Below are 22,215 nucleotides of genomic sequence, written 5' to 3'. Positions count from 1 at the left end.
GAACTTGTAGACCAGGAGAAAAAAAAATTCTCTGGTCTGATGAAACAAAGATTGAACTCTAGGGCTTGAATGACAAGCGTCATGTCTGGAGGAAACCAGGCACCGCTTATCACCTGGCCAATACCATCCCTACAGTGAAGCATGGTAGTGGCAGCATCATGTATTTAGGATGTTTTTCTGCGGCAGGAACTTGGAGACTAGTCAGCATCGAGGGAAAGATGAATGCAGCAATGTACAGAGACATCCTTGATGAAAACCACGAAAACCTGCTCCGCAGTGCTCTGGACCTCAGACTGGGGCAAAGGTTCATCTTCCAACAGGACACAACCCCAAGCACACAGCCAAGTTAAGGAGTGGCTACAGTATGTCCTTGAGTGGCCCAGCCAGAGGCCAGACTTAAACCTGATTGAACATCTGTAAATGGCTGTACACCAGATGGAGCGTTAGAGGTTCCGCAAAGAAAAAAATGGGAGAAACTGCCCAAAAATAGGCGTGCCAAGCTTGTAGCATCATACTTCTTGAGGCTGTAATTGGTGCCAAAGGTGCTTCAACAAAGTATTGAGCAAAGGCTGTGAATACTTATGTACATGTGATTTTTTTCATTATTTTTAACCACTTCCCGACCACCCGCCGCCTTTTTTACTGCGGCAGGGTGGCTCTTCTGTGCTCTCCTAGATTTAGGTCAGGCGCAGGAAGCTGGGGGTGAGGGCACGCCGCCGCGGGCGGCGTGCTCCCGCCCCCACTCGGCAGCGGGGAAGTCAATGCGCGGGTCAGGTGGCTCTGATTGCCACCTAACACCTGCGATCGCTCCTCGCTGAGAGAGAAGGACGGTCGGCTGTCGTAAACACAGCTGACCGTTCTTCCCCCTGGGAAGATCATAGAGCCCATGTGATTCTGCTATATAGATCACATATCTCTATGGTCATCTCAGAAGCCACGCCCCCCCCCCCCCCCCACAGTTAGAATCACTCCCCTAGGCTCACATTTAACCCCTTCCCTGTCAGTGTCATTATTACAGTAACAGTGCATATTTTTAGCACTGATTACTGTAGTAATGTCACTGGTACCCCCAAAAGTGTCAAAAATGTCAGCTAGGGGTCCAGTCTGTCCGCCGCAAAGTCGCAGTCCCGCAAAAAACAAAAAAAACAAAAAAAACACCACAATAAAGATGACAAAAGAAAGCTCTATTTGTGGGGAAAAAAAAGGACATCAATTTTTTGGGGTACAGCTTCGCCTGACCGCATAGTTTGACTTTAAAGCCACGTTTAAAAAAAAAAAAAAAAAAATTTGAATAATAAACAAGTTATACTTACCTGCTATGTGCAATAGTTTTGCACAGAGCAGCTCTGATTCCATAGAATGCATTAGGTGAAAAACCAAAAGGCGAACACGTTCAACCATTTTTCCCAAATCGCTACTGAAAATTTTTTTCAACAATATTTGTTTGGCATTGAATTCGAAGATCTACATTTAAGCAGGCATATTTGTAAAATTGCCCAACAGTTTTATTTTCATGCTATACCTACTGAAATCACTGTTTCATTTACTTTTTGCGAACGATACACATTTAGGGGGACCATTTTACAATTTCTTGAACAAGCCAACTGCATGTTTGTCTCTTGTCTTAAATACATTTGATGTTATGGAACTAGCAGAAGCAAGCATCCAGTGAAGTCAGATATTATCTGCATACTTGTTCCATAACTAATTGTACTGAAACCACTGGATTGACATAAAATTCTGGCTGCTTCAGGAGGGGTACAGCTTGTCTTTATGTTGATTGATTGTATGTGCATAGTTCTACACTTCATAGATTACAACTAGTAATGATATAGCCCACAGTATACACACACACACACACACACACACACACAAATGTTGCACAGGAAAAAACACAATGCATAATAGTTATATTTGTGCATAAACAGAAAATGAATACTGTACCAAAAAGCCAAGTTTTTGCAAACAACGAGCCAACCGCCTAGCACCGATTTTGGCTTCCTCTTCACTAGAGCAGAAAGGAAAACAGTAAGCCATCAACTTATGGTGGGAAGTATAAAATCAAAGTAGAATAAAAATAACATTTAAAAAAAAAAAAAAGAAAAAAAGAAAAAAACTGCTGTAATGCATAACTAGAGAAGAGAGCAGTGACAGTTAGACTGTCTATGTTCTGCCCTTCAGCTGCATGCCCAGACCTGGAGCCAGCTGTCCACCAAACAGCTGGGTGGATCCCGACAATATGGTTAAGATCAAGAGCCTGGAGTGGCTCCGAAACGCTTCTGGCTCACAGGAGTGCAAAAGTAAGTGCACTCTTATGACCCAAAAGACAAGTATTTTCAAAAAGCTTTGGCCATACTTTACTTTCAGGTTTCCAATTCAAATGACGAGTTCCTAAAGGAAACCACTAAAGCTTTGTACACACTTTCAGAATATCAGAGGAATGATCATCTGTTTTTGTTTTTTGCATGCTACTTTCATGTCGCAAACCAAAATTCTTGTACCACAGAATACAACTTTAGAAGTGATAAAATGTATGCCTGCTCACACAATTTTTTTTGCACAAATACCGTACTAATTACACAAAAGATCATTCTGTTATTTTACGAGAAAAAATTTCCGTTTGTCCCTTCAGATATAAGCTGTGTACAAATGATCAGACGAATGCTCCAAAAGCGGTATTTTTCGGTCGATTTTCCCATTGTGTGTACTAGGCATTAAGCTAAAAATGGACTAGTGTCTTTATTCAACAATGGGATTTTTGACTTTCTGTAAAATAAATTTCTCTGATGTTCATTGAAGGACACAGCTGATTCCCCTTAACCAATTGGGTTATACTGCCCCCTACAGGAGTAGGACACTAGGCAGGAAAAAGCTTGGCTACGCCAATGGGCAGTCCCAGGGGGGTATACACCCACTCTCAGCTATAGGCACTGTTTTGTTACAAGCAGTGTCAGAAGAAAGCCAACTCCACAGAGGGGTGGGTGCTGTGTCCGTCAAACATCAGAGAAATGGATTTTACGGTAAGTCAAAAATCTCATTTACTCTTTCGTTCATTGACAGACAGCTCCCGATTAATCTTAACCATTGAGACGTCCTAAAGCAGTGGTAAACATGAGGGGTGGGGAAAAAAAAAAAAAGCAGAAAACAAATTCCCAAGGCTAACTATAGCCAACCAGGTAACATGAGGCTCAACCATAAAACAACTGAAGCTCACCTGAAAAAAAACAATACACCCTCAAATAGGACCAGGTCCTCTAAACAGCAGTCAGCAAAACCTTGCGGCCAAAAGAAGCATCCACAGATGCCAACACATCCACTTTAAAAATGTTTTGTAAAAGTGTGCAGCGATGACCAGGTGGCCGCCTTGCAAACCTGCATCACTGATGCTTGATGACGGAAGCCCAGGAAGACACTAAGTGCCCTAGTAGTAGAGTGCTCCTTGACAGGGAAAGGGAGGAACCTGACCCCTGATACATTAGTTCTGAAACACCGTCTGTCTGATCCATCTGGAAATGGTCGCAGAAGAAGCGGACAACCCTTTGCGAGGTCCGTCCATAAGCATAAAGAGAGCCAGACTTTCTAAAAGACTCCATAGCTGCCAGGTACACCCCAATTACCCAGACAACTTTCAAGGCAATTTCCTTCAGATGTTTTGCCTGGTACACAGGGAATCAAATAGTTTGTATATGCGCTCCTAGGTCGCAGGATACCTAGGCGCAAAAATGAGTGATTAAAGGTGCCACATCCTTGATAATGGAATTGGAAAAGCAGAAAGAAAGGATTTTGGACTTTATTGGCACCAGTATTAAAAATGTATATTTTTATTGTTAGAAAATCACAAGGAACATTTATAACAAAGACAGAAAAATATTAAGAAATAACAGACAGACAATTTACATACAATAAAATAAGACGGCAATCTCCCATCCGGGGGGGTTTCTTTGGTCGTTTGGCCTGGAGCAAATTCCTGTCCTAACACACCTGGATCCATAGGTATACCAGGTGTACCTACCTCGATATATTTTCTGGACTTCTGTGCCTCTGGGTCTTTTCCCACCCGGCCTCATTATTACCACGTTTGTCCTGGATTCTACAAGGACCTATGTCATATGATGATAAAAGTTCCACATAGCCTTGTTAATTCTGGCATGTGTGTTAGGCAGTTTGCTCCAACTCCAACGAACCAACCCCCTCGTTATTCTTTATAGCCTTTCAGGCTCATTTCATTATAAAGATTTATCACCTGAATCCCTTTCAATGTTTGCTTATACCACGTGCTCCAGAGGAAGCTTACAATGTTAAGCGAAACATGTAGGGCAACTTGGATCTAACTCAACATCTCCTCATCTGCATTGTATAGACGACCTCCAGAGACGGTTGTATACCCCTCTCTATGGCCGCCTTATGAATATAGGTTACTCTGTGATACATGTGATTGTGGTTATAATTGTAAATTACCTACTAGGCTGTGTGACTCTACTGCACACCGCCTTGAGGCTTTGCCGCCTTATTTTATTGTATGTAAATTGTCTGTCTGTTATTTCTTAATATTTTTCTGTCTTTGTTATAAACGTTCCTTGTGATTTTCTAACAATAAAAATATACATTTTTAATACTGGTGCCAATAAAGTCCAAAATACTTTCTTTCTGCTTTTCCAATTCTGGTACACAGGGAAGGTAACACAAGGTCTTTATTCAAATGACAGTCAGAGACCACCTTAGGAAGGAATGACGGACAAGGGCAAATTACCACCTTATTCTTGTGAATCATCAATTAGGTGAACGACAGGGATAACGCCACCAGTTTCGACACCCTGCGCGCAGAGGTGATAGCCACTAAAAAAAGGACACCTCCTGGGGCAGCGCAAGCAGGGAAATCTCCCGAATATTTTCAAAAGGGAGGCTTCTGTAGAGCTGAAAGCACCACATTAAGATCCCAAGGCGGCAACAGAGCCCACACTGAAAAGAAACAAATGTCGGACACCATGAAGAAAGGTACACACCAGGGGGTGTGGGGCCAAAGGTCGTGGCAGAAATTTGAGAGGGCTGGAACGAATCGTTCAGCCCACCTTAGAATGCCGGCTACTTACCGAGCTGCCAGGACACTACTTGTGCCCCCTTTTTGGTTGACATAGACCACGGCCGTGGTATTGTCCAAATGAATTCGTACTGCACACCCCTGAAGACGAACTGTCCAATGAGTCAGACAAAGGCTGATCGCTCGGATTTCCAGAACATTAAATCGGCAGTCTGGACTCTGCCAGAGTCCAGACCCCCTGAGAAAGGATTTTCCCCGTAGAAGTGCCAGAGAACAAAGCCACCTCTGGAGACTGTGGATCCTTGTCCCATTCCACCAGAATCCCTTTAGCGGACATCTTGTGTGGAACTGTGCAAACAGACTGCCTCAAGGGTGGACACCATCAAGCCCGGAGGGATGACCATCTGCTGAACAACAGAAGTTGAATTGCCTCCTGTAATGTCTGGAGTTTTTCAGAGGAAGAAACACGTTGGCTGAGGCCGAGTCCAGAGTCAGACCCAGGTAGTCCAGTTTCGGTGGACAGAACCAAAAGCAGACTCCTGAAGTTTCAGAGACTCCACTCGCAGAAGAAGATCGTCTAGGTACCCCAGTAATGCGATCCTTTACTGGCTCAAATGATGCCAGCACCGGGACCAACACTTTTGTGAAGACCTGAGGAGCCGAGGCGAGACCAAAGGTCCACGCCACAAACTGATAATGCTGCTCGCCCATGGCAAAACTGAGGAAGTGTTGGTGACCGGCACATATTGGAATGTGCAGGTAGGCGTCAATGTTGATAGAAGCGAGAAGAAATCACCCTGACGTAGAAGCGCCACTACCTTGTAAATGGACTCCAAATTTTGTACTCGCACAAGCAGTTTAGCGTCTTGAGGTCCAGAATTGGACATACCTTGGCTTCCTTCCTGGGAACTGTAAAGAGATTTGAGGAAAAACCCCTGAAAAATGTTCCGAAATCGGAACAATCACCCTTTGAAGGAACAAGTCTTGCACCATCTCAAAGAGACCCGTATGTGATCTGGGGACAAGTGCAGGTTGAAAGGGAAGAAACAAAGACCGAACTCGATCTAGTAGCCTGACCGAATAAGTTTGTGGACCCACGTGTCCTATACCAGGGAGGTTCATGGATCTGGAAACCAGTGACGACGTTCCCCCCACTCCAGATACAGGTGAGGGCACCCCTTCATGCAGAGGCAGCCTTGTTCGCATGTCTGGAAGAGCCCGCTCATGGCTTGCCAGACCAGGTCCTCTTGGAACCTCTTGGAACCTCCTGTGGAGGCCCTGACTTTTAAAGCGTCCCGCACTGACACAAACAATGCGTGCATCCAACAGCGCCTTTTCATGCGCGGCTAGAGGAGCAGAGGAATCATCCTCACTATCGGAGTACTCAGGGTGTGTGGACACAGACCCGGTAGGGTCGCTATATACTAAGCTCACCCGCAAAACAATATCAATCAGGACAGGCCACCAACTGCGATCCCGCAAAAGGGGAAGACGTACTAGGGCCCACGAATGGACCACCTACCGGAAACTGCAAAAAAACAACAAGGGGGGGGGGGGTATAATAGGAAATAATCCCCTTAAAAAGGGGGCTGCTTGCCATGACGCGGGAGTGGCCAGCAGGGTACCCCAATGGTCCAACAGTGCTAAAAAGGGCAGGTGCCTCACACAATAGTGGCGGCAAGGCTGTCGTTAAAAAATGAAACGCCCCAACCTGACCACATGGCCTCCCAGCCTGGCAAAAGAAGAGTGGGGGCTTCAGCTAAATGCCCTGGGGCTGTCCGCCAATGTAAGCTCCCGACTCGGTCGCATGACCTAGTAGGCCGCGGCCTAAATTTTTCACTGGATCTGGCCGAAGGGGGCGTACCAGCGGATGCCAAGCTATCAGCTCCCCAATCCCAACAAGCGCTGGAGGAAGCCCAAAGGACAGCCAAGCCCCAGTTACCACCCCCCAGGGTGGCAGGGAACCCTGCTCAACCCCATGTTGTGCACCAGGAACAACCTGGTCAGCAGAAAATCTAACCAGACCCCCTTAACAGCATGTGGCAACAGCAAGCTCATAACCTCACCCAGGGAGGTGGGGGAAAAGGAGGGGAACCCCAGGGGTCCCACCATCCCAGGGAGGGGCCCACATCCACCCAAAACCCTTCCAGGAGCAGAGGGGGGGGGGGGGTTGAACAGCTACTTACCATACCAGGAACAGGGTGGGCACCGCTCCAGACAGACCACCGTTTCATCGTAATGTGGGCGCTGTTGGCCAGGAGAAGTGTTGCGACTCAGAGCAGAGGCCAGGTCGTATGCGTTCTCACTAGACGTTCAGCTCGCAGGCCAGCCCCCGTCCAGTGGGGCTATATCGCGGCCGACCTAGCATGCTGCTGTGGTCTGCACATGCTCTTGGGCCAGACTGGGGGGACCCTCTGGATCTAGATTATCCAGTCCACGCCCCGTCTGGCAGTTGATTGTAGATTCTGACAGGAACAAAATAAAGATAGAAAAAAATTCCATCCAAAAAAAAAAAAAAAAAATTGCCAGGACCAAAGATCCCAGCAAAGAACTAGGTCCTTACTCCTGACTGGGCAGGAAAAAAAAAAAAAAAAGTGCCTATAGATGAGAGTGGGTGTATACCCCCTGGGACTACTCATAGGAGTAGTCAAGCTTTTTCCTGCCTAGTGTCCTACTTCTGTAGGGGGCAGTATAACCCAATGGTTAAGAGGATCAGGAGCTGTGTCCATCAATGAGCGAAAGAGAAATAGGGCGCTATCAAATCTGGCTTCTTCTGGAAGGTGCAGGCTTTAAATCAATTTGGTGATGTCAGCTCCACCATTTCGATCACAAGTTTTTTTTATCTGGAACTCAGAATTGTATACCCAAATTATAAGCTCCATTAACCTGCTATGACTATCACATAGTAGGTCTTATTTACGCATTATTCATTGTAGGAAAGAATAATAACGGAACGAGAGGGACCAGCTTACATGGCTTTTATTGGGGTAGCTGAAATCAGGCCTGGAACTCCAGAGGGGTAAATATTACCATGGGAGTCTGGCACATTGTTATCCACAAAAATGGAAATGTTACTTTTGTACTAATTTTACTTACGCTGTAAGTTAAACATTGAAAATGTGCGCATTTTATATTTTGACAGATTATTCACCTATCTTTGCAAGCCCTCTCCTGATGATATTCATGAAATGAGAAGAAATGTTTTACCTTGTAGCTCCTGTACAAATAATTTTTCCAGATGACCAGATTGTAGCAGTTATTCTAGGCTTTCTCAGTTTCATCAACACCTTCTAAAACAGGAAAAAAGGAAGGAAAAACTCATTTAGTTTAAGCAGTGAAAAAAAAAAATAAAATGACAACACATTTTTCAGAATTAAACAGCTTTTCTACATATGTAAAGTGTTTTAGGTCTAATGAGGATGAATCCTAAAATTAATCTGCTGTATATATTACCTTAACCTGAGAGAAAATAAACCATTTTTTTTTAAACTTTTCACAGTTTTGAGTAATTACCTTAAGTCTCCATTCACACTACCGCGACAAGTCGCGGTCCCTCGCGGTCCATGCACTGCTACAGGACCCGTTCTAATAGGAGCGACACAAGTCACTCCGACTTAGAAAAAGGTTCCTGTACTACTTCGGGGCGACCTCGGAGCGACTTGTATAGACATTCATTATATGAAGTCGTGCAGAGTCGTGCCGCTCCAGTGTGAATGCGGGCTAAAGCATGATGAGGAAAAAAAAAAAGAAACAAAACCTGCTGCTTTTTTTTTTTTTTGGGACACAGGCACCCTATTAAATATATGCAAATCACAACTTTTTTTTTTTTCTTTGTAATATTTCTTCAGTCCCATCCATGTCTTTCTAAAAGAGTTTATGACCGCATAACACATACAGGTACATCTTAAAAAAAATTAGAATATCAAAATTTTCAGTAATTGAATTCAAAAAGTGAAACTTACTTCTGACAGGTTATGCCGACACCACAGAATGCTGGGAGACAGATGATCCCCCCCCCCCCCCTCCTACTTAAAAACGCACTGACAGTAACTGACACTCACTAAACTAGATCAAGACTTGATTTAGTTAATCTTTTCGTTATTTATTACAGACTCCTCCTCTACAGGATGAATATACAAAATCTTTTCCTCTTCATAGAGGAGAAACACTGGGGCAGGTCTTCATAGTAGTGATCACTGAATGGCTAATCAGTGATCACACAATCGGGAGCCAGCTGTTTGGTAACAGCTCAGTCTATGTCCTGGGAGTGTGTTATCGAGCACTCTCAGAAGTGTCTTACCTGGGCTAAGGAGAAAAAGGACTGGACTGTTGCTCAGTGGTCCAAAGTCCTCTTTTTGAATGAAAGTAAATTTTGCATTTCATTTGGAAATCAAGGCCCCCAGAGTCTGGAGGAAGAGTGGAGAGGCACAGAAGTCAAGTTGCATGAGGTCCAATGTGAAATTTCTACAGTCAATGATGATTTGGAGAGCCATGTCATCTGCTGTGTTTTATCAAGTCCAAAGTCAGCTCAGCCCTCTACCAGGAAATTCTAGAGAACGTCTTGCTTCCCTCTGCTGACCAGCTTTATGGAGACGATTTCATTTTCCAGCAGAAGTTGGCACCTGCCCACACTGCCAAAAGTACCAATACCTGGTTTAATGATCATGATATGACTGTGCTTGATTAGCCAGCAAATTCACCCGATCTAAACCCCATAGAGAATCTGCGAGGGATTGTCAAGAGGAAGATGGGACACCAGACCCAATAATGCAGACCAGCTAAAGGGCACCATCAAAGCAACCTGGGCTTCCATAACACCTCAGCAGTGCCACAGCCTGATCGCCTCTATGCCATGCCGCATTGATGTAGTAATTCATGCAAAAGGAGCCCGACCAAGTATTGCGTGCATACTATTCTGCACATGGACATACTTTTCAGTAAGCCAACATTTCTGTATTAAAAATCCTTTTTATATTGGTCTATGTAATATTACAATTTTCTGAGATACTGAATTTTGGGTTTTTACTAACTGTAAGCCATAATCATCAATATTAAGATATGTTTGAAATAGATCACTCGGTGTGTAATGAATCTATATAAATAAACGAGTTTCACTTTTTGAATTTAATTATTTAAATAAAATAACTTTTTGAGATGCATCGGTATAGAAGGTGGGATTTATTCTTGGGAGCCACTTATTTGTGCTCCTATATTTGTGCTAAGAGGATTTAGACTGAGCTGTTACCAAACAGCTGGCTCCCGATTCTGTGATCACCCATTAGTCATTCACAGTGATCACTACTGTGAGGACCTGTCCCAGTTTCATTGTATCTTTCCCTCCTGTAGAGAAGTCTGCAATAAATAAAGAATAGATTAACTAGATCAAGGTTTGATCTAGTTTAGTGAGTGTCAGTTAGGCTTCCGTTCACATGTAGGGGTGTTTTGGGGTGTTTTTCTGCTCTAGGATCAGCTCTCAAAACGCCCAAGACAAATCATATTCATTTCAATGGCCCCTGTTTACATCTGAGCGTTTTGACGCCGTGAACAAAACGCCCAACGCTCAAAAAGTACATGAGCTTCTTTTTGGGCAGATTACATGCGTTTTCCATTGGTCTCTAAAAATTGGTCTGCAAAAACGCCCATAAAAACGCCCATAATAGAAATGCCAAGATGTGAACGTAGCCTTACTCTCAGTGTTAGGAAAAAAAATGTGTACTACTATGAGCACAAAGAAGAAATAATACACACATGTGGTATTGCTGCGATCATCAGGAGTAGGAGAATTTATTTTTCAGGTTTTTTGGTAGTGGGTTATGGTAATGGCATAAAAATATACACCTAAAACAAAAGGAAAAAAAAAAATACAGCAGGAGATTTCCATTAACATTAACCACCAAGTGCAAGCCCAATCTGTCTATGTGTTAGGGGGGGCATGGGGGCATGTATCTCCCAGGATTCGGTGGTGTTGCCATAACCTATCAGAAATGACTCTTGCAGGTAGCAGAGGGAGAAGAGAAAAGATAGGAACCACAAAAGGTGCTTTGGATTGAGACTAATACACACTGTAGAGGGAAATTCTTTGTTCAATTTTCATTTCAGAGGTTTACAACCACTCTAAAGTCTCCATAACATCGAGCTATGAGAGACTGGGATAGAAGAAAGTTACTTACGCCAACTTCACGCTTGTATATTACATTTATCCCCTCCAATGCAATTTTTCGCAAGTTTAAATGACATCTGGTTCGAAACACACATACGACATTTGTGATTAAAATATCTAATGCCACATCGCTGTCCGCATCCATTGAGGTGGATTACTTGATTCTTGTACAAACCATGAAGAATGCACCCTTAAAAAGTAATATGCAAAAAATTAATATATGATGCTTATATGTGTGATCACAGAAAGACTGAGGTTTTTAAATTCATACTTAAGAACATTTTTCCTTATTTACAGTATATAACATTTTGGCTATCACTGAGGGTTATGGATAGAAGTTGTTTGCTTTCAGACTGTCCACTGTCTCTACTCAAAGAAAAAGGCAACAAAAATGTAAGCAGTATTAACCTAAAACCAAAAATGTAATATATTGTAACTTACCAATGATTAGAAGTGATGGTTGCATTAGTTTTTTAGGCTTTTTTTTCCTCTTTTCCCCTGGGCAATCTGCTGATACTGCACTTCTTGGGTGATGGGCTAAACGCAGGTGCTGGGGCTGATCCTGCTAACGCTGCTTTTTGGGAACGCTATACTAAACTATTGGGGACACTAGTATAGTTCTGATCAAAGATATTGATCTGTTCAGACACTATACTAGTAATGGAAGTGTGTGTGTGACTGGCAACCAAAGGGTTAAAATGTATTACTAAATATGCGGTGGACAATCTAACGCTATCCTGTATTGACGCTAACGTTAACTGATGTTACCTGTGACACTAATACAGTGATCAGAAAAAAAAGATCTGTACACTTTAAAAGTGACACTAACAGGGCAATGAAGGGGTTAACTGGAGGGGTGATCAGGGGGTTAAATCTTTATTAGGGGATGTATGGCAGGTACCCTAAACCTATCTGGGACTCCCTCTAACTACCACTGTCTCTTACACTAACTGAAGTCACAAATGACACTGATACAGTGATCCGTAAATTATCTGTATACAGTGACAAGGAGTTAAAGGGTTAACTGGGGGTTAAATGTGTGCCTATATGTAATGTCAGTGCAGTGCTTGTGTATTCACAGTTGATGTTCTCTTCTCTCACACAGGAACTGAAAAGGGCTCCAGGAGAAAAGATTGCATCATTCCCTGTGCCTGTGTTTACATTACACAGGCATAAGACATTCTGCAATTGGTCAGAACGGATCACCAGCTCCAGGCCAAAAATCATTGGCCTGAACCTGATGACTGATCGGTTCTGAACCGATTCAGAACATCACAGGGACAGCGGGCATGCACTCTCCCCTAGCCCCGCACGCGACCGATGTACAGTTATGTCTGTTCGAGCAGCCGAGCCAACTTGCCACCGTAAAACTGCGGCGGGTGGTCAGCATCTAGTTAATTAGCTACTAGTAGTCAGTCGCATTTAACTGGATTTGTTCAGTGATGTTGGAGGTTTTGTACCTTATTTAAGTCATTTCTTTAGTTTTAATGAGTGTCAGGAAGGTACCCCAACATTTATACACACAAGAGGACAGGCAATGGGATCAAAAGGTGTGAATAGCCCCTCAAAGTACCGAAGTCAGAGACAGCTAGGAAACCAGCATTTTCCAAGATTTCAGCAATGGCCGCCTCCATATTCACCCAGTACAGATTTTCTTTAAGAAAACTTGTAGTCAGTAGATCTTCAGGTTTTACAAATTTTCAAATACTATCACTATAAGCCTATAACTGAGACTTGCATAGCAGTAAGTGTCTTAGGTCAAACACAGCTCCAAAAAAAAAAAAAATCCTTGTGTGTCCAAAGTCTTTATTGTTCGACAAACAGGGCAAAAGACAGCCAGGGGGGCACATAATCCCCCTTCATCAGGGCTCAATGAAATGGCAGAATGGCAAGTGGACTCAACAGCACTCCTGCAGGCAGATGTTATAAACAGCAGTCAGTGCTAATGTTCACGGTAGATTTTGTGGTGTGAATCTATTTTTACTTTTGAGTCCACTTAACATTCTGTTGTGTCACCAAGCCCTGGTGAAGGGGGATTGTGTGGCCCTCTAAACCCACTTACTGTCTTTTGCCCTGCTTCTTGTAACCAGTTGAACAATAAACACTTTGGAGTCTGTGTCCCCTTGAGTCCCCTGAGGCCAACTTCTCTTGTGGATCACAATTGCACTTATTTGTGTGCTCCTGTGATCCAGAAACACTTGACAGAGGGCTAAAGCCCACTGTTGGCTGACGTAACAGTGCCAGTCCAGGCTCTGGAAGCATTCCTATAAAAATGACAGTCGCCACCCAAATGCCTGACCGCCACTGTGACATCATCCTCTCAGCGTGCCACTGAAAGGAGGAGCCAGCAGCTCCCCAGTGACGACCAAGAACTTAGCGACCAGCAGAGCAATGCTGGAGGCTATTTACAGCACACACTCATTTTGGTAGCATAATCACTAATGTGGAAAGTATTTTCCTTGCTAAAGAACATTTTTTTTTATCAAGTTGTTAAGGGTAAAGTTCTGCTTTAACCACTTTATTACCGTACTATAGCCAAAAGACGGCTACAGTAAAACTTTCAAGTTCTGGTAGAGCGTCCATGGATGTCCTTCCAAACCCCCCCTTGGGTTCACACTGGGCATTCGGACAAAGCTAATCAGACATGGTGAAGGGCCAATCACAGCAGCCCTTTACCATGTGATCAGCTGTTTACAATCACATGTAAACAGACTTTCTGGTTATCAGAATTCCTCACACGCTGTGTCTGTGTAAGGATAGGAATGCTTATAACCAGCAAGGCTGTCAGCACATTGTTTACACTGCTAATCAGGGCACTCATCAGTACACATCAGATAAGCCTAATGAGCTAATGATATGCTTCATCAGTGAAGAATAAAACAGAATTATTTGCAAAATTTTATAACAAACTAAGAAAAACTTTTCTTTCCCCCAAATTTTTGGTTTGTTTAGCAAGAAACAAACTCAGTGGTAATTAAAGACCACCAAAAGAAAGCTGTCAAAAAAAAAAAAAAAAGATAAAAATCTCATTTGGGTACAGTGTTGCATGACCGCGCAAGTGTCATTTAAACTGCGGCAGTGCTGAAAATTGGCCTGGGCAGGAAGAGGGTGAAAGTGCCCGGTACTGAACTAGTTACGCACAATGTTCCCTTTAAGCTGCGTGCATGCGCAGAAGCGCAGTCTAATTGAAGGTGCCGCGCAAGCATAGATTCAGACCGCGCAGACATGGCGGCCGGGGAGCAGAGCAGTGCGCCCCAGGCCCGCCCATTGTGCGACAATAGCGAACGAAAATTCGCTATTGTCACCCGGATCCTCCTCCTGGCCAATCAGGGAGTGGGTCCTCCTGATTGGCCGAAAGGCAAACCCCATGCCATTGGCCAAGGAGGAGGCGGGAGAACTGAGGAGACGCCGTGACCGTGAGGTAAGTGCATGGGTCTCGGGGGGGGGAACGCTGGCCACAGCACATGCAGCACACCGCGCAGCCACAAGTGTGAAGGACCTGGCAGAGAGGAGTTTTTGGTTACATATGGATATTCATCTTAAAGCTCCAGTGATAGTTATCCCTCAGTCCTCTGTGTCCAACAATGCCATAGTGGCAGATCTGGGGTTAATCAAAATACAGAATCAATTTAAACTGATATCTTCAGATCAAGAGCTTGCACCAGTTGTAGACTGCATGACCATCAGCTTGACTGAGTTCAAGTTATCCAGGTAAGTGCATCATTTAGCAGAAAGGTTACCCTAGACGAAAATGCCAGTTCGCCATCCTAAAATTAGAGTTTGGCATGGTTGTATGGAAGTTAAATAACATGTTGGCTAGTTATATCACTGGGAGCCTTCTTTGCTAAGAAATCTCCCCCATAATTCTCAGTTCTGCCCAGCAAACCAGGTGTGTGAAGTCAATTGAAGGCAACACACTATCCCAATGGATTGTAATGCAGAATAATAAACATTTGGGTTATCCAGTTTAAAGGGCACAACTCCTAAGTAGTTTAAGATTTTTGCTTACGTTTTAAACTTAACTGCATTGCTCAATAACGTTTATCTAGGAAACTGAAGTGTTTGGAATGCCTTGCACCCATTTCTCCATTTTTGTTTATTAAACATCAGTCAATGGAAACCCCCTTACCCTAAAGATTCTGATAATCCTTTGTACTATACATAACGTTTTGCAGTGGTCATACAGTATATGCACTGATTGGGGGCAATGCTGTGGGCACTCTGCATTTATTGGGGGCCCCCTCCCTCCTTGCACATCATAGACCTTCTCCTTAATGAAAAACTTGTGGAGCACCCCCCAAAGCACCAACGCAAATTCATTCGGTGCGTGCCGGCCTTCAAGAAGCTCGTCCTGACTTACCCTAGAACACGTGTCAAACACAAAACCCAGGGGCTGAATCCGGCCCACCAGGTCTAGTCATGTGGCAATCGCACCCGGTTTTGCAGTGTGTGCAACTCCATTCCAACACCTCCAGCTCTCACTCTCCACTCCCTGCTGTCACTTGTAAACACAGAAGGCTTCTGTGTTTACAAGGGACAGCTTTGCGCTGAGATACTCCCGAATCAAACAGATCCCTGCACGCACAGATCTCCAAAATCTAAGAGAGAACAATCTCCCTGCAAGGGGACGCAGAGCGGCCGACAGAGGAAGGTACTAAAACTAAATATATGGGTAGTAAAGCCGCTTACACAGGGAGGATCGAGAGCCGGGCCAGGTAGTAGAGATGAGAGGAAGCTTTAGGGGTGTGGTTGGGATTGCACATAGCGCATAAACTCTGCGCATAAGGCACTCTTGAACCTTGCACTCTGCCCAGCTCTGAACCCTGTGCGCCCTTGAACCCTGCACCCTGTCCGCAGCATGCCCCTGCCCGCTGCATACCCCTGACTCCCACACCCTGTCCGCAACGTGCCCCTGAACCCTGCCCGGAGCGCTCTCCTGAACCCTGCAAACTGCCCGCAGCGCTCTCCTGAACCCTGCAAACTGCCCGCAGTGCGCCCCTGAACCCTGCCCACAGCGCGCTCCTGAACCCTGCAACCTGCCCCTGAACCCTGCCCGCAGCGTGCCCCTGAACCCTGCAACCTGTCCGCAGCGTGCCCCTGAACCCTGCAACCTGCCCGCAGCGTGCCCCTGAACCCTGCCCGCAGGGCACCCCTGAAGCCTGCAACCTGTCCGCAGCGCACCCCTGAAGCCTGCAACCTGTCCGCAGGGCACCCCTGAAGCCTGCAACCTGTCCGCAGGGCACCCCTGAAGCCTGCAACCTGTCCGCAGCGCACCCCTGAAGCCTGCAACCTGTCCGCAGCGCACCCCTGAAGCCTGCAACCTGTCCGCAGCGCACCCCTGAACCCTGCAACCTGTCCGCAGCGCACCCCTGAACCCTGCCCGCAGCATGCCCCTGAACCCTGCCCGCAGCATGCCCCTGAACCCTGCATGTAACACATCCCAGATACAACTGGCCCTTTGAGGGCAACCATACTGCTCATGTAGCCCATGATGAAATGGAGTCTGATACCCCTGGTCTAAAACATCATATTGAAGAAATAATGGGATGCTGCACACTGATTACAGACAAATCAACTGATCTGGCTGTCCTTGGTGTGCAGTGTCCCATTCTTTCTTCACTATGATAGCCCTCTACTTATCTGGGGTTGTCTAACTACTGCCTGTGCTGGCCCAGCTCCACCACCCCTCCCTACAATAAACATACCACGTCGAAAGAGAAGCAAATGGGAACACTATTGGGTTCTTACATCTGCTGACATCACATCCAAGATGGTAGCACCCAGCAGCAGTCTCCGGCCTATTGGATGTGTAGACAAGGGAGGATTGTGTAGGGGAATAACATGCAGACACATGAAGTTCTAGGAAGATGTTGGTTGCAGTGTGAGGACAGGGCCTCTTGAAATGGTCTGTGTAGGCAGTAGTGTATAAGGCCTGTGATACATTATGGGCCCTATAGTCCTCCGGATAGAATAACCCTGATCCTGTGCCTGCAGGAGGAGATGTGACAGAGCAGAGATAACACTTCGGGAGCCCACCTCAATGAATGAGGCTGCTGTAATGCAGTGTCACAAAGGAGCGGTCACCCTACGGCATCTCCTCAGCAATGCTTGCCCACCCAGGACAGGACACAGAATAACCCACCCACCCGTATCCAGGCCTGCCGCCGCCTCCACAACGTACCTGTGAGGGCACCGTCGGAACCGGTGCAGCCAGTACAGTGCACATCCAGATCCGTGTCTTCCGGAAGCTGCGCTGGGACCTGGTAACCCTGGAGCGCAGTCCGTGCCGCCCCGCCCTCTCTCCAATCAGCAAGCGCCGCACGAGCCGCCAATAGCCTATTACGGCTCAAGCATCTCCGCCTCCGCCCGGGCTAAGAGTCTGTGTGTGATTTGCTGGAAGGAGGGCCGTGGCGGTTAGGGGCGGGGTGTAGGGTGGTCGTGCTCTTTGTTTGGGAATGCTGGATGTTGGGAGAGATGAGAGGCGGATATGTCACATCCGGCCAGAGACTTCCTGGGAGGAGATAAAGGAGGGGGTAGTGACAGACTAGAAGTCTCAAGGACAGGGAGTGTGCTAGGGTTGCCACCTCATCCCGTTAATCCAGGACACATATTAATTACATAGGTTCTGAGGCTGGTATAATGCACATAAGGCACTAAGTTTAATTTCCACCTTAATCAGCCACAGAACAGGTGTAATTATCCACTTGCCGACCAGCCACCACAGATATACAGCAGCAGGTTCCTGCGAATCACCGGGAGCGTTCCAGGGGGTGTGCACGTGCGCCCATTCGCCTGCAGGGTCGCCGCCTACAAATGCCGCCGGGCACCCGCGGTCGCTTCCCATAGAGAGAGAACGGCAGTCTGCTGTTGTAAACCCTGCAGGCCATTGTTCTCTCAGTAATCATCACAGGGCTCCTGCGTTCCTCCTATTTAGGAACACAAGTCTCTGTGTTGATTCCATAAGCCCCCACCCCCACAGTTAGAAAACACCCCCTAGGCATACATTTAACCCTTTGATCGCCTCTGGGTAACCCCTTCCCTGCCAGTGTCATTAGTACAGTATCAGTGTATATTTTTAGCACTGATTACTGAAGTAATGTCACTGGTCCCCCCAAAAGTGTCAAAAATGTCAGTTAAGTGTCCGATCTGTCCACCGCAATGTCGCAGTCCCGCTAAAAATTGCCGATCGCTGCCATTACTAGTAAAAAAATAAATACAAATGACATAAATCTAGTTTGTAGACGTGATAACTTTTGCACAAACCAATCAAAACACGCTTATTGGGATTTTTTTTTTACCAAAAATATGTAGCAGAATACAAATTGGCCTGAAAGGATGAAAAAATTAGATTTTTCATTTTTTGGGGGGGATGTTATATAGCAGAAAATGAAAAATATTGTTTTTTTTTTTTTTTTTTTTTAGAATTATCACTTTTTTTATTTATCGTGGAGGGGGGAGGTGTGGGACTTTAAATGAGGCGCAAGGTGGGACATGCCATGCGCCTCCATCCCTATGCGATAGAAAAAAATAAAGAGTTGGGACTTAGAATGAGAGACATGACAAGGCTGGTAGGAATATAAATTAAACATTTATTGATACATACAAATATGGAAACATACATGTTACAAAATATTGGATGACCAAGGTAGTAAAGGAGCTGGTAAATGGTCCCCAAATCCAAATTGATAAAAACCAACATAGCAAAATTCCATGGAGTAGTAGAGTAATAGCGACACTGACCCTAGGTATCCCTCCCAGGAGCTGAGGGCGCACAAAGCGGGCGGGCAAGGCAGAGCATGCCACACACAGGGTTAGTGTGGGCTTGAAATGATAAGGTGGAAAATGTTGCATGTAGCAGCTTAAAAGGATATCTATCAAAAATATATAGAAAATATAATGACTATAAGTGTATGCTTGGTTCAAATCCGTAGAGCTACTTGCATAGTAAAATGATGTGTAGAAACCAGGAATCCAAATATAAGTGTGAAAAAAGAATGAAGTGAATAAAAATATGAAGGGGTCAGGTCCCACCTCCAATGCCACAAACAACTTGAGCTGTAATGTAAGTTTTGGGAATCTGGGTGCTTTGTCTCCCCTTCCCTCCCCTTCCAAATTTTCTATTGATCATCATGTTTGCGATTTCCTTATATATATATTTTCTGTAGATATGTATCATACATCTAATCCTGATGAAGTGGCGACCTCAGTCCACGAATTGCGTTGAGTCTGTTGATGCAGTGAATACATTAAGTGTTTTTTGTTTTTTATGAATTTGGATTTGGGGACCATTTACCAGCTCCTTTACTACCTTGGTTATCCAATATTTTGTAACATGTATGTTTTCATATTTGTATGTATCAATAAATGTGTAATTTATATTCCTACCAGCCTTGTCATGTCTCTCATTCAAAGTCCCAACTGTTTTTATTTTAATTTTTTTGTTCATAGCGCAAAAAATAAAATCGCAGAAGTGATCAAATACCACCCAAAGACAGCTCTATTTGTGGGAAAAAAAGGATATAAATTTTATTTGGGTACAGCGTCGCACGACCGCGCAATTGTCAGTTAAAATAACGCAGTGCCATATTGCAAAAAATGGTCTGGTAATTAAGGGGGGAAATCTTCCGGTCCAGAAGTGGTTAATGTGTGTCCTGCTTTAAAAGGATGAGGTGGCAATCCTAGAGTGTGGTGGTCACTGTCCACTACAAATGCCAATCGATTTCTAACGGAATTGTTCTCTTTTATTATTATTTGGAGTAATAGAATCAGTTTTGGTAGCTATTCATGAGATCCAACGAAGCTGCTGAAGACCCTAGAGACAAAGTCCACCTTGTGTAAAAAATGAACAAATGTAAACATATTGAAAAGAAGACTAATGTAATTCTTTTTAAGGATTGAAGCCTGCAAAACAATTCAACCCCAATCATGGATGTGATTCAAAGGCTCCTGCAGACTATTCTCCCAGCCCCAGATCCCCACCCCTTGTTATGGAGCTGCAGGAAGGATTCAATGGATCAAGATTAGGTTTAGATGACCTTCTCTTTTCAATTGCTAACCCATTGATCTCACTACCAAACCTTATCAAAGAATTTAAACAGTATGGTACTATATCCAACCTGAAGATAAACTTTAACAAATAGGAAGCTATGGGAATAAACTTACCTATTAGAATTTTACAGAATTAAAAACAGAACTTTAAATTTAAATGGACGAATAGGGCACTGAGATATTTAGGTACTCTTATACCGGCTAATCCTTCTCAAGTTTTTGAACTTTTATCCCTCTCCTAACTGAAACTCGTCTTCAGTTGGAGAAATGGAACACAGGCTTGCATACATGGTTTGGTAGGTGTAACTTGCTAAAGATGACTATATTACCTAGATTTCTATATCTTTTTTAACCACTTGCCGACCAGTCACTGGGACTGTATTGCAGCAAAGTGGCTCGATTCCCTCCAGCGACGTAGACCTACGTCGCTGGACTCCTCCCCTTCTGGGCGGCGCTCGCGCGCCGCCGGAGGCTCACTCCCGCTGTTTTCAGTCACAGCGGGAGTCCGGCCAGGGGAGGAGCGGCGGTGATCACCGCCGCTCTTCCCCGATCGTCGGGGAATCGAGTCTGGAGATCCGCCCGCTTGTGTAAACAAAGCGGGCGGATCTCCTAAGTGACAGACAGGGTCAGATTGCAGGGTTCAGCATAGCTGAACATGCGATCTGTCCCTGTGTCACTCAGTCACCTCCCCCCACACACGTTAGTAAGCACCAGGCATACATTAACCCCTCCCTCTCCAATAAAATTAACCCCTTCCCTGGCAGTGTCATTTTTACATTAACAGTGCATATTTATAGCACTGATTACTATAGAAATGTCACTGGTACCCCCAAAAGTGTAAAAAATGTCAGTCAAGGGTCCGATCTGTCCGCCGCAATGTCGCAGTCCTGCAAAAAAAATCGCAGATCGCCGCCATTACTCGTTAAAAAAAACCCACCAAAAATGACAGAACTCTTTCCCTTAGTTAGTAAACGCAATAACTTTTGCGCAAACCAATCAAAATACGCTTATTGTGATTTTATTTACCAAACATATGTAGCAGAAAACAAATTGGCCGAAAATTTAAAAAAATTTAGATTTTTACATTTTTTTGGGGGGGAATTTCATGTAAAAAATGTGAAAAATATTGTTATTTTTTCAAAATTTACGCTCTTTTTTTGTTTATAGCGCAAAAAGTAAAAATCGCACAGGTGATAAAATACCACCAAAAGTAAGCTCTGTTTGTGGGAAAAAAAGGATGTAAATTTCGTTTGGGTACGGCGTCGCACGTCCGCGCAATTGTCAGTTAAAGTCGCACAGTGCCGAATCGCAAAAAGTGGCCTGGACGTAAGACAGCAAAATCCTCCGGTGGTAAAGTGGTTAAACACTACCTATCAAGGTCCCAGCTTATTATTTCAAACAAATAAATTCAATATTTATAAAATTAGTTTGGGCAAATAAGAAACCCCGCCTCTCAAGACAGCTACTAACGCTATCTAAAAAATCGGGGGGAGCGTCTTTACCAGATATGCGTAAATATTTTTTAAGCTTCACACCTTCGAAGACAAATTGATTGGTGTCATCATGGAGATTCTAAGCTTTGGGTACAAACAGAGCAGGCACATACACTTATTCCACTTAATAGAGCACTATGGTGCTACGATGAACTACCGACAGATTTGAAATCACATCAGTTAATCGGTACGACGTTACAAATTCGCTCAAAAGTATGCTCTCAGAATTATCTATCTTCACATGATTCGCCATTACTCCCAATTTTGGGGAACCCAACATTTCCCATGGGCATGGAGGCACAATCTTTTAGATCTCTCAGTATGACAGGTCATTCCCAAGCCATACACTTCTTAAAGTGGAGTTCCGACCACAAAATCGTTATCTTAGATTTTGTGGCATCCGCTTCCTTATTGTACCCTGAAAAAGAATTGGATATTCCCAAATTTTTTTTTTTTTACTTACCTTGTTTCAGCAG

At 44.5% G+C, this 22,215-nt stretch overlaps 1 protein-coding gene across 1 annotated transcript in view; it reads right to left on the bottom strand.

Moving 5' to 3' along the window:
* Positions 1–17,649, bottom strand: part of TBPL1 (TATA-box binding protein like 1) — a 40,738-nt gene extending 23,089 nt beyond the window's left edge. Inside the window, exons 1-4 of the mRNA XM_082248835.1 lie at positions 17,380–17,649; positions 11,209–11,388; positions 8,246–8,328; positions 1,945–2,008 (exon numbers count right to left, since the gene is read on the bottom strand). Coding sequence (XP_082104961.1) covers positions 1,945–2,008; positions 8,246–8,328; positions 11,209–11,343 — 282 coding nt within the window. The 5' untranslated portion in view covers positions 11,344–11,388; positions 17,380–17,649. The remainder of the gene's footprint in view (positions 1–1,944; positions 2,009–8,245; positions 8,329–11,208; positions 11,389–17,379) is intronic.
* Positions 17,650–22,215: the final 4,566 nt, after the last annotated feature.

This window comes from Pelophylax lessonae, assembly GCF_965119305.1.
Source record: "Pelophylax lessonae genome assembly, chromosome: 3".
Taxonomy (NCBI): Eukaryota; Metazoa; Chordata; class Amphibia; order Anura; family Ranidae; genus Pelophylax; species Pelophylax lessonae.
Note: the sequence above shows the minus strand (reverse complement) of the source record. Positions and strands in the feature narration are given on the sequence as shown.